At 50.5% G+C, this 11895-nt stretch overlaps 1 protein-coding gene across 4 annotated transcripts in view; it reads left to right on the top strand.

Annotated features, from left to right (window-relative positions):
* The window catches only part of GPAT4 (glycerol-3-phosphate acyltransferase 4), a 31322-nt gene extending 19427 nt beyond the window's left edge, over positions 1-11895 (top strand). For all 4 annotated transcript variants that reach the window (XM_083514313.1, XM_083514316.1, XM_083514314.1 and 1 more), the window contains exons 3-13: positions 2052-2121; positions 2204-2501; positions 2836-2910; positions 4618-4707; positions 6802-6895; positions 7636-7751; positions 7993-8048; positions 8483-8568; positions 9906-10034; positions 10136-10215; positions 11275-11895. In XM_083514313.1, the coding sequence (XP_083370439.1) occupies positions 2052-2121; positions 2204-2501; positions 2836-2910; positions 4618-4707; positions 6802-6895; positions 7636-7751; positions 7993-8048; positions 8483-8568; positions 9906-10034; positions 10136-10215; positions 11275-11383 (1203 nt within the window). In that variant the 3' untranslated portion in view covers positions 11384-11895. The remainder of the gene's footprint in view (positions 1-2051; positions 2122-2203; positions 2502-2835; positions 2911-4617; positions 4708-6801; positions 6896-7635; positions 7752-7992; positions 8049-8482; positions 8569-9905; positions 10035-10135; positions 10216-11274) is intronic.

Raw genomic sequence — 11895 nt, forward strand, 5'->3', positions numbered from 1 at the left:
TGGGCAGGGTGAGGCCACTGCCTCAGGTGGCAGAAGCCCCCCAGGCGGCACTCCCGGGGGTGCCCCACTGCCTCCGTCAGTGATGATGAAGCACTGCCACCAACAACGCCAATTTCAGGCAAGACTGCAGCCATTTTGAACAAGATCTCACCAAAAACCAGCCCAATCTTGTTTGAAATTGGCGGGGCCCAGCAGCGCATGTGGCTGCGTTTGCAGGTATGGGCAGGGGGTGGTGAGTGGGCAGGAGCAGGGGCAGGGCAGGGCGGCACTTCCCGTTTTGCATCAATCTGCCAAAGAGGATGTGGTGTCCCTGCATGAGCCACGTTGACGTGCATCTTCTGCCGCAACCAGCTGTCTGCTTCATGTCAGTTCCAGAGGTCAAGTAGGCAAAATCTGGCAAGGGCATTAGGCAACAAGCAGAGCTCTGGCCCTGACTGGGTTAAGCTGGCTTCTTGCTGTTCCTCATGTAACTTGGAAGTCAGCTGGAGAAAGGATGTGTGTGCAGGTATGGTTTTCCCTTTCCTGAACTTCCAAGGATTTGCTTTTTTATTTCAACAAGTACCATACTGACCTGAATAAAGCTGCACTTCCCCCCAAATTCTAACCGTGAAAAGTTAAAGTGCGGCTTATATTCACGACCTTACGGTATGCAGCCAGGAGCGTGGGAGTCCGGGAAGGGAACGAGCGAGGAAGGGGAAAGGCTGCTGACAATGCAACACACACGAGCACACACACACACACACACACACACACACACCCAGTATGCAGCCAGGAGCAGCAAGGAAGGGAACCACTTATATTCAGGTATCCCCCCCCCCGCTCCAATTTAAAAGCTGCGGCTTATATTTAGGTGCGGCTTATTTTCGGGCCAATACGGTGCTTTGGAAAAGCTTTGACTGGACCAGCCCTTTCCTATTTTTCAGGCCTCCCGCTTTGTGGGCTGGAAGCCTCCACAGGCTGCTATTGTTATGATCCAGGTCCACAGATTGTTTTTCCAGTCCCATCCTTCCCAGAATTTGATTCGGATATATTTATTTATTTTAAGTGTTTCATGGGCTGTATTTTTCTGAGAGGACAGCATCTGAAGCAGGCTACCAAAAAGAAAGAAAGATGACAAGCATCAGTAAGCAACACTAGCATTTCAATTGCCATCAGTAAAACAGGCAATACAAACCAGGCACTGCAACCTAGCCATCCACAACCAGATTAAACCAGCAACCAGTGAAAGCATCCTGTTTGCCTGTGAGACAGGCCTTTGTTTATTATGAGGGGCCAGGTCTGCCCTTGTCGGAGCAGGGAGCTCAACAAACCCCACTAGGCAAAGCAGCCTTGTGTCCTGTTCATTCTCCTCTAAGTCGCTGCTCCTCCTAGCCTGGTGGTGCCCACCCTGATTCATAGTGGCTTTCCGAGGTTCTATCCCAGCCACTTGCAGTCTTACCAGCTTAGGCTGCTGGGGGTTGCTTTCCTGCACACCTAAGAGAGAGCTTCCTGGAGCAGACGAAGGGCCCATTGTCCTGTTCCTCATCCAACAACAGACAACCAAGCATCCAGAAAGCTGACAAGCGAGTGATGAAGCCAGTGGCCACCCCTGTTTATCTCCAAGATCTGGTATTCAGAGGTGAACTACTAAATGGAGATGTGACTGTTGCCCATTTGTAGGGCAGAAGGCAGGAAGGCAGCTAGTAGGGGGGAGCCAGAGCCAAGTCAGTCTACTTTTGTCCCCATCCTTCTCCTTTGCCGAGTTCCACAAGGGCAACATGGAGGCAGTGGTGATGGAGGAAGAGGAAGCTGACTTGGTTTGTAGGCAGGCTGGTCCAGGGGTGGCTAAAAGCAGACTGAAGTTGGTGGGACAGTTCCCCATTCACCCTAATGGACCAGCCTCCTCTGTGTTCACTCTGGTGGTTGGTCCACCCATCCTCTTCCCTGAACTTGTCCAGCTGTTTTGAAAGCCATCTGTGCGAGTGTCTCTTGCCACATTTCACAGGAGTGAGTTCCAGGTCAGTTGCGTGTGATTGGTAGGATTCTCCTTTTTCCACTCTGTTGTCTTGCAGTGGGCAACGCTGAGGATTGAGCGTGGGGCCAAAGAGAAGAAGCACCCGCTTTATAAGCCCTATGTGAATGGTAAGAGGCCTTGCTGCCGTCTCTCTGGGGGAGGAGGGGGTGCGTGGCGGGTTTCGTTCCCCTCACTGTGTGTCTGCTGCAGGGATCATTGCAAAGGAGCCCACTTCCTTGGAGGAGGAGATCAAAGAGATCCGGCGGAGTGGTAGCAACAAGGCCCTGGATGCCCCCGAGTTTGAACTCTCTGACATCTTCTACTTCTGCCGCAAGGGCATCGAGACCATCATGGATGATGAGGTGACCAAGCGCTTCTCGGCCGAAGAGCTGCAGTCTTGGAACTTGCTGAGCAGGACCAACTACAATTTCCACTACATCAGCCTGCGCCTCACAGTCCTCTGGGGCCTGGGCGTCCTGATCCGCTACTGCTTCCTCCTGCCACTCAGGTAGGGCCTGGGAAAGACTGAGCTGGGTGATGGCCCCACCGCAACCGGGGCTCCCTATGGTCCAGGGATGGGGAACCTGTGGCCCTCCAGCCAGTGTTGGACATCAATGCCCATCTGCTCCTGCCAGCAGGGGTAGTTCTTAGGGATGATGGGAGTGTAGCCGAGCAACATCTGGAAGAACCTCCCCACTTGCTCCAGAATGAAAGCTTGGGGGGGGTGTTTCATGTTGTTCCTGCCCCATGGTGGAACTATGTTAGTGGCTGGGGTACCAGTGCAGTTGGTGGTCCTGCCTCCTCAGGGTTCTCATCTCTCTCTCTCTCCCCGCCCCCTGCAGGGTAGCTCTGGCTTTCACTGGCATTAGCCTCTTGGTGACTGGCACAACCATGGTGGGTTATTTGCCCAACGGAAGGTGAGTTCTCAATAGTGGACCCCTACAAAGATCACCACCTGGCAACAGGTGCTGAAATACTCTTAACTTGCTTCGGGTACTGGGATTAAGGAGCAAACATCAGAGGAAAACTGATGGATTTAAATGTGGACTCCCTGTTTCTGCTCTTGTCTCTCTGGTCAGGCTCTGCTGATTCAACCTTCATATCACCATTTTGCCCTCGGGCAATTAAACGTGGGCGAGACTTTTTTGTATTCTTCTCTATTTGGGTGGTGGGAAGGGGGAATTGCCCACAGCATCTCAAGAAAATTTGAATAACTGAGCAAGAATCTTAAAAAAAAGGCAGAGCAAAGGAGAAATAGAACTCTGTTAAGATGATGCCATTCTCACTAAAAGGTCAGAGCTTATCAGTATATCCAGAAGGCTAGCCTTTCTGCCTTTCACCCCAACCCTCTTGAGTCACACCAGTCCAAAGGGGGCTTCCCTGAGATCTCCCTCTTTTTGCATGTGTGCAACTTGTGCAAAAAGCAACTTGTGAGGAAGCACCCCCACCACAGGGCTGCTGTTGCACAGGCTTCACACGGCAGGCTCCAGCCCTTTCTTAAAAGTGGGTCCATTGACCAAAGCCACCAGTCCAGGAAAATGGCAGGATCCTTCTGTCTGGATTTGGAGTCGTTCCTCATCAGGGGATCATCAGAAGAAAAGGATGGCTGCGGTTTTCTCTTTTTAAGCCATGCTGCCACCTGTTCCTTCATGTAGTCCTATCTGGTTGGTGATTTTGAAAGCCAGCTGCTTCCAGAGGGAGGCGCTAAAGGTTGCCTGGTATGTGGCCATTTGGAGATGTGTGTCTTCCTCTTTTCTTTAGGTTTGTAAGTGCTATTTTGAGGAAAGCAGGGGCACCTAGACATAGATGGTTACTCTATGCTATAGCCCAGTGTTTCCCAAACTTTTTTGGGCAACGGCACACCTGTTTACTGAAAAAAATCTCGCGGCACACCACCATTAAAGCCCCGCCCTGTGACGTCAGCGCGCAGCGTCACGCCGGGAGGGACGCACGAAAGTGAAAGTTTTTTCCCTCCCCCTTGCCGGGGAACCTCCAAGCTTTGGGGGTGGGAGGAGGCAGCAGAGCGAGGGACTGAGGGACGGCGGCAACTGAGGCGGCGGCGGCTGTTGTGGTGGTGGCGGCGATAGCGGGCGGAGGAGGGGGCGGCGGCGGGGCTTGAGGAGCCGTCGCCGGGAGTTGCTGCTGCTGTTGTTGCTGCTGCTGCCCGGACATGCCGGCCTCCTCCTCCTCCGCTGTCTCGCGCTCCTCCCTTTTGCACGCGCTGCCCCGCCGCTCGGCACCACCACCACGGAGCCGCCCCCGGCTCGACGCGGATCCTCGTCGCCGCCGCCTCTCACCGCCCGACTCGCCCGCCTCCCTCCCACGGCACACCAGCCAATGTCTCACGGCACAGTAGTGTGCCGCGGAACACCGGTTGGGAAACACTGCTATAGCCGTTGTGATAGTGTGTTTTTAATAGATTTTTAAAATAAACATATGCACATAGTTTTAATATTTAATATTAAGCATTCTTTTACGGTTTATACAGTAGTTGTTATTTTCTTTTTTCTAGCTGTTCCTATTTTATCTGCAAGCTACTCTGAGTACCTATTAGGGAAAAGGGTGGAGAATGAATGAATAGCCACAACAACAACTTTCACTTTAATCAGGTGTTTGCCCTTTAGGTGCAAAGAGTTCCTGAGCAGGCACGTTCATCTGATGTGCTACCGGATCTGTGTGCGAGCTCTCACAGCTATCATCACCTACCACCACCGGTATGGAGGGGATGGGGGGGGAGTTGTAGTACACATGCCCAGAAAAGGGGGAATGTTGACTGGGGCCTGTGTGTTGGCTGCATTTCTGTGGCTTTCATTTTAAAAAAACAGAAAGAGGAGAGAACAAGTTTTTAGATCTTATGGCTGCAAAAAGAATGCCTGATAATGTGAGAAGCCAGGAAGGTGGTTGAACAAGAATCCCAATAGTCAGAGGGTACGATCAGTGCCTTTACAGCTCCTCCTTATGTCTTCTTAAATAAAGCATCAGCAAAACATCTGTACAGCAACACTGAAACACGCAGAAGCAAAACAAAGCTATTATTAAAATCACTGGCTGTTCAAGGGACATTTTAAGCAACTGCATAGGCCTGTTGACATTAGAAAGTCTTCAAGAGAAATGTGAAAGTCAAAAGTAATGGTGCCTGATGACTCTCTGTGTCCTGGCTCACGGCCTCAGTATCCGCGCTAAGTACTGGATACATGGTTCAACCATTCATAAGCTGTGTTCATAAGCAAAGATGCTGTCCCAACACTTCCCAGGTTCCTCCTGCTCTGCTTTTAAAGACGCTTGCCTAGAGCTTGCACAGCTTCTCCTGATTCTGATGCTATGGAGAACTAGGGCTGCATGTCCTCCGTGTGCTAATGGCACTGTGCTCCAAAACACCTAAGGACCGCTCCCAGTGGTTTCACATAGCATTGGCTACAAAATAGTGCTCTGTGGAATCCCCTAGCACAGGTGCCAGGGAATGAACACTCTTAAAGTGCTCCTCTCATGGGGAGGAATAGAACCCCTGTGCCCATTGCACAGAGTCAGTCTCAGGGGAATACCATGGTCAGTGGTCTCAAAAGCCAGCGAGAGATTGAGTCATAGTAACAGAGCTGCACTCCCCTGATACAGGGGCAACCAAGGCCTATTTAGTTCTGAAAGTCAGGTTTAAACCCAGATTTGAGCTGGATAATCAGTGTCATCTGCCACTGTCCCCAAGAATGACATGTTTAGCATAGAATCATAGAATCATCGAGTTGGAAGAGACCACAAGGGCCATCGAGTCCAACCCCCTGCCAAGCAGGAAACACCATCAGAGCACTCCTGACATATGGTTGTCAAGCCTCTGCTTAAAGACCTCCAAAGAAGGAGACTCCACCACACTCCTTGGCAGCAAATTCCACTGTCAAACACCTCTTACTGTCAGGAAGTTCTTCCTAATGTTTAGGTGGAATCTTCTTTCTTGTAGTTTGGATCCATTGCTCCGTGTCCGCTTCTCTGGAGCAGCAGAAAACAACCTTTCTCCCTCCTCTATATGACATCCTTTTATATTTTGGAACATGGCTATCATATCACCCCTTAACCTGCTCTTCTCCAGGCTAAACATGCCCAGCTCCCTTAGCCGTTCCTCATAAGGCATCGTTTCCAGGCCTTTGACCATTTTGGTTGCCCTCCTCTGGATACGTTCCAGTTTGTCCGTGTCCTTCTTGAACTGTGGTGCCCAGAACTGGACACAGTACTCCAGGTGAGGTCTGACCAGAGCAGAATACAGTGGCACTATTACTTCCCTTGATCTAGATGCTATACTCCTATTGATGCAGCCCAGAATTGCATTGGCTTTTTTAGCTGCCGCGTCACACTGTTGGCTCATGTCAAGTTTGTGGTCAACCAAGACTCCTAGATCCTTTTCACATGTACTGCTCTCAAGCCAGGTGTCACCCATCTTGTTTTTGTGCCTCTCATTTTTTTTGCCACAATGTATTCACAATGTAGAATACATTGTGCAAACATGGGACACAAATTAATATAATTTATATGGGTCATAGATCTGAGGTTTCTTTGACGCAGAACTTCAGGATTGTTGGTTTGTTTGTTTTTTAAGTTCAGAACACATAAAAACCTGATTGTATCTACTGTGTGTGAGCTGTGCCATTATCTGTGTGGCAGGGCATTGAGGCTGCTTGTTCCTTAAGGATAGAAATTGGGGGAAGAAGGACACATGGAAGGAGGCCCCCTGCTGAATGCTTTTCCAGGACAGGCTGAGCTTGAGCTTCAGCCTTTTTCTTTTCTTTTTCTTTGGCTAATCTCTTTTTCTTTCCCAACTTCAGGGAAAACAGACCCCGCAATGGAGGAATCTGTGTGGCTAACCACACGTCCCCGATTGATGTCATAATTCTGGCCAGTGATGGTTACTATGCTATGGTGAGGATGGAGAACCATGTGTGGGGGGGGGGGGAAGGATCACTGTGTAGCAGCAGAAGGTTCTTGAACATAACCTTTGTTGAAAATACTGGATTCGTTTTTGAAAAATCAGGGCCATTGCCCAATTCTGTCAGGCAGCATTGGTGGCACTGGGTTGTTTTTAAACCAGTCTGTCAATGTGCCCCTCCCAACAGCCATGGGGAGGAAGCATGTTCTGTTCATGCTGCTACGATGTGCCCACCACCCAAAGGAACAGTCTTAAGATAGGAGTGTGGAGGCCGGTTGAACTCTCCTTGAGCATCCTCACTGCTCCTGCCTTTTTCTTGAACCTTGGGAGCTCCTCTGCAGGCAGATGGGGGAATCCTTTGGCGCCCTTGGTGGTCTCTGGAGAATGTCGGGTGCTTGGGTGGTCTGCTGCAGCTATTTGCACACTCCTGAGCTTCCTAGCCAAGAGAGGCCTGTGTTCCTCTGCAGCCCTCCCTGAGGACCCTGTGCTTTTGGACAAAGGGAGGACAGGTGTCTCCCACATTCCATGATGGGTGGGGAGCAGTCAGGTCCCACATTCTCACCTTCCTTAACGCTTGGCATTCCTGTGGGATGGAGAGTTTTATACAGACAAAGGTATCTTCCGCTGCAAGTAGAGCTGCTTGATGTTGGCATGGCTGTCTTAATGGGAGGCTGCTGAACCAAAGTCTCCCCCCACACCCTGACTGACCTATGACCTCTTTTCTGTTCCTCAGGTGGGCCAGGTCCATGGGGGGCTCATGGGGGTAATCCAGAGGGCCATGGTCAAGGCTTGTCCCCATGTCTGGTTTGAACGCTCGGAGGTGAAGGATCGCCACCTGGTGGCTAAAAGGTGGGTGCACAATCTGTCCCTGCTCCATATGCCCAGCAGGCAAGGCTTGTGGGTTGTGCTGCGTATGGTCTGGGGAGTTGCAGCTCTGACTGGTGACAGACTTGGCTACCTGGCTGATTTGAAGTTGAGGAGCTTGCTTGGTGGTTGCTGGGGCTGCTGGAATCTTCTTCTGGATCAGCCAGGCATGTACCTCTCAGTGATACACACACACATGCTCTCTCTCTCTCCTTTCTACCTGCAGGCTGTCCGAACATGCTCATGATAAAAATAAATTGCCCATCCTTATTTTCCCTGAAGGTAAGCAAGAATTAAGGAAGAAGGGTTAAGTCCCAGGGGTCTCTATAGTCATGGCGCCCCAGCCACAGGACGGATGAAAGCATCCTATTAAACATATAAACTGTAGAGGCAAGTAAAGGCTGGAGGGACTCACAGTCCTGAATTCCAAGTACCTAACAGAAAGCAGCCACTTGGGTGGGTAGAGACTGAAGGCCACTCTATCCCTGCATCTCTATGGCCCACAACGTCTTGGCTTGGTATGGTTCACCACTGAAAATACGTTCTGTTTGAAATTTGATGTGCCACTCAGACTTCATTGAAAGCTATGCCCTTGATTTATGCCGCATTCTCACAAATACACAGGCTTCCCCACCCTACCCCAACCCCATGGGTAAGTCCTCTGTCCCACCATTGGTGATCCCTGTTCCTACAGAAATGGCCATTTCTCTTCACAGGCACTTGCATCAACAACACTTCCGTGATGATGTTCAAGAAAGGGAGCTTTGAGATTGGTGCCACTGTTTATCCGGTTGCTATCAAGGTGAGAGCTGTTACCATTGAGCAAAGCACCCTGAAGCTTGCTAGGTAGGCCTTGGGGACTGGAGGATAATGCCACTGTGGTCTGTATGGAGCCAGGAATGCTGGAGAGTTGAGAAGCCCTGGGAATTTCTGGCAAGAGGTTCCAGAATCTTGTACTATGCAACACAGGCCTTGCAACTTTCCACAACCTCTCAGCCTGTTATGCCATTGAAAGTATTTACTCTTGGGCACATTGGACACGTTCCACTGGGGAGTTCTGTAGATGAGCCACCTTGGAATGATTGGGAGTGATCCCCATTTATTCATTGGGACTTTCATAGGAGAATTCCCCACTAGCCTATGCCTATTTGGACTAAATTTCAGATCGATGGAATTTGTTTGGGGCACATTCAAAACTTGCATGAGCATGTAGAGAGTTGGGTAAAGCAGGCCACTGCACGATGGCACACAGACAGAGGAATTTCAGCTGCATTGCTCTACACCTTGGGGTGGGGGACCTATGGCCCTTCTTGAACTTTAAGCTCTTGTCAGTCCCAGCAAACATGGCCAGTGGCCAGGAATGAAGGAAGTTCTAGGTCTTCAGCAACATCTGCAGGTTCCCCACACTTGGTCTTCCCCACAGTGAAAACTGGGCATGCTGCTCTCTCAGCCTAATTTACTGATCTCATGGGGTTGTTGTGAGGATGGAACAGGATAATCTCATGTAAACTGATCTGAGCTCCTTGAAGGAAGAGCTGGACAGTGCTGTTTAAGAAGGATGTTGGCAAGCTGGAAGGTGTGCAGAGGAGGGCAACCAGGGTGATCAAGGGTCTGGAAACTAGCCTGATGAGGAAGAGGGGTTGATGGAGTTTGGTATGTTTAGCTTGAATAAGACTGAAAGGTGAGATGATAGCCATATTCAAACATTGTAAGGACTATCACGTGGAAGAGGGAGCAAGCTTGTTTTCTCCTGCTCTGGAGGGTAGGACCCAAACCAGTGGATTCAAATTACAAGAAAGGAGATTCCGACTAAACACCAGGAATAACTTTCTGACCATAAGAGCTGTTCAACAGTGGAACAGACTTCCTCCGAAGGTGGTGGACTATCCTTCATTGGAGATTCGATGGACACCTGTCAGAGATTCTGTAGTTGCAGAGTGTTGGACTAGATGCCTCTTGAGTTCCCTTCCAACTTTATGATTCTATGGGTGCAAATATCATAAATGGAAATCCTTTATTGAAAGGCAGTTCCTACAGGCATATTTCTTGCCGTGTGTTGAATGTGGCATAAACCTCTTTTGCTTTCAGGAGGTGTTGAGTTCTCTATCTTCCCCTCCCTCCCCTCCTTTTGTCCTTCAGTATGACCCCCAATTTGGAGACGCCTTTTTTAACAGCAGCAAATACGGCATGGTGACTTATCTGCTCAGGATGATGACCAGCTGGGCTATAGTTTGCAGTGTCTGGTACCTGCCGCCAATGACCAGAGAGGTGGGTACCTGAACTTGGAGTAGGGTTGAAATCAGAGAAATGGCAGCCATCCCCACCAGGCTCCTTTCTGCAAATTCCAACCAGCCTTTGTTCTTTTTTAGCCTGATGAAGATGCTGTGCAATTTGCCAATCGGGTGAAGTCTGCCATTGCTAGGCAAGGGGGTCTTGTGGATCTCCTGTGGTGAGTCCTGAAGCTGATGGATCGGGAGGATGGGGAGAAGCTGGGAGTCATGCCATTGGTCCACCTGGCCCAGTGCTCTGGACACATTTTGCTTGGAAAGCGATGGCTCTACCTCTGAGCTCTGCCCACTCAGGGAAGGGCCGTGAGAGTAGCATCTTCCTTACCTGCAGAAGGTCCCTAGTTCAGTCCCCAAAGGCATGTGTGGGCAGGGCAGGAGATGTCCCTTGCTGAAAACCCTGGAGAGCCTCTGTCAGGGTAGACATTCCTGGGTTAGATCAGCCAATGGTCTGCATTTGTATAAGGCAGCTTCCTAAGTTTCTGTGTCACAGCCATGTTGGGATGTGGATGGGACTCTATCCTGGCTAAATCTATGGCTTCCTTGGGCTCAGTCTACATGTTAAGATTCCTGCATTGCAGGAGTTTGGAGTAGATGATCCTCTGGGTCCCTTCCAAGTCTATGATTCTATAATTATGCAGAATCCCATGGTTCTTCCTACTACATTTTTAAGAGCTCAAAATCAGCTGCATGCCAGTAGAAGAAGCCTCATTCACCTTTAAAAGATGTGGGGAGGTTGATTTTAAGCTGGAAAAGAATAGGGAGAGTAAAGACTTCAGCAATGTTTCCATGTTTGGCAGCAGCCTGCGTAGGATGTTCTCTGTTTAAAGACCAGTGTGGTGGGGAGAACCATGGACACTGGCCTCAGCTGTGGCTTGAGCCTCCAGCAACCCAAAGAGCTAGCTGCCTGTAGCCTGCAGTGTCTCTGCAGCCAGCCGCTGCTGAGCCTTTTCCACAGTGGATGGATTATGGGAGTGGGGCTGGCCAAGCAGCCTTGAAGGCGCTGGCTGTGGTGGGGTAAGCCCATGCGCCTGAGGCTCCCTCCTTAGCACTGCCACATGATAAATCTGCACACAGCGGCTGTGAGTAGAATTTGCAAGTGCAGTTTTTCCCTTCCTGCTTGCCAGGGCTTTACGTTCCCTCTTGCACGCTGGTGCTTTTAGCCAACAGGGGAGTAATTTTCTTTTCTTGTCCGTCTGCCCTCTCCCTCTCTCTTTTTCTAGGGACGGAGGCCTGAAGAGGGAAAAGGTGAAGGACACCTTCAAGGAAGAGCAGCAGAAGCTCTACAGCAAAATGGTTGTGGGCAACCATGAAGACCGAAGCCGCTCCTGAGCTTCGTGGAGCAGGGGCTGCTGCAGGACTGACAGCCTCCACCTCCTCCCAGCCTTCTGGAGCACATTCTTGGCTGAGCTGCCGCTCCAGGCCAAGGTGGTGCTGCCCAGAGGCTCATCAGCAAGAGGCCTTATTTCAGCTGCAATGGCTTGGCTCGCTGCTTAGACAGCCACAGTGGAGAACTTTTCCCACAATGGGAGTGGCTGGATGGGCTGCCCCACGTTTTGTATCTGTGTGACGGTGCTGGAGAATGCCTGAGTGTGTGCGTGCGCATGTGTGCCTGCACTGGAAGCTGCTGTGGTTGCAAGAGCAGCTGGACTTGTTGAGCCCCTGCTGCCTGTGGTAGGTGCCCCCAGCAGCTTCCTCTGCCCTTTGCAGCCCCAGGGAAAGGCTCTGTCGTCTTTGCATTCTGTCTTTTCACTCTTTCTCTCCCCCCCCCCCACAAAAAAGAGAACTGACTGAGACTGCATAGGGTCCCTTTGCATTTTTTAATTAAAATATATAGAGATGGA

This window comes from Podarcis liolepis (genome assembly GCF_965112155.1).
Source record: "Podarcis liolepis genome assembly, chromosome: 7".
Classification (NCBI taxonomy): Eukaryota; Metazoa; Chordata; class Lepidosauria; order Squamata; family Lacertidae; genus Podarcis; species Podarcis liolepis.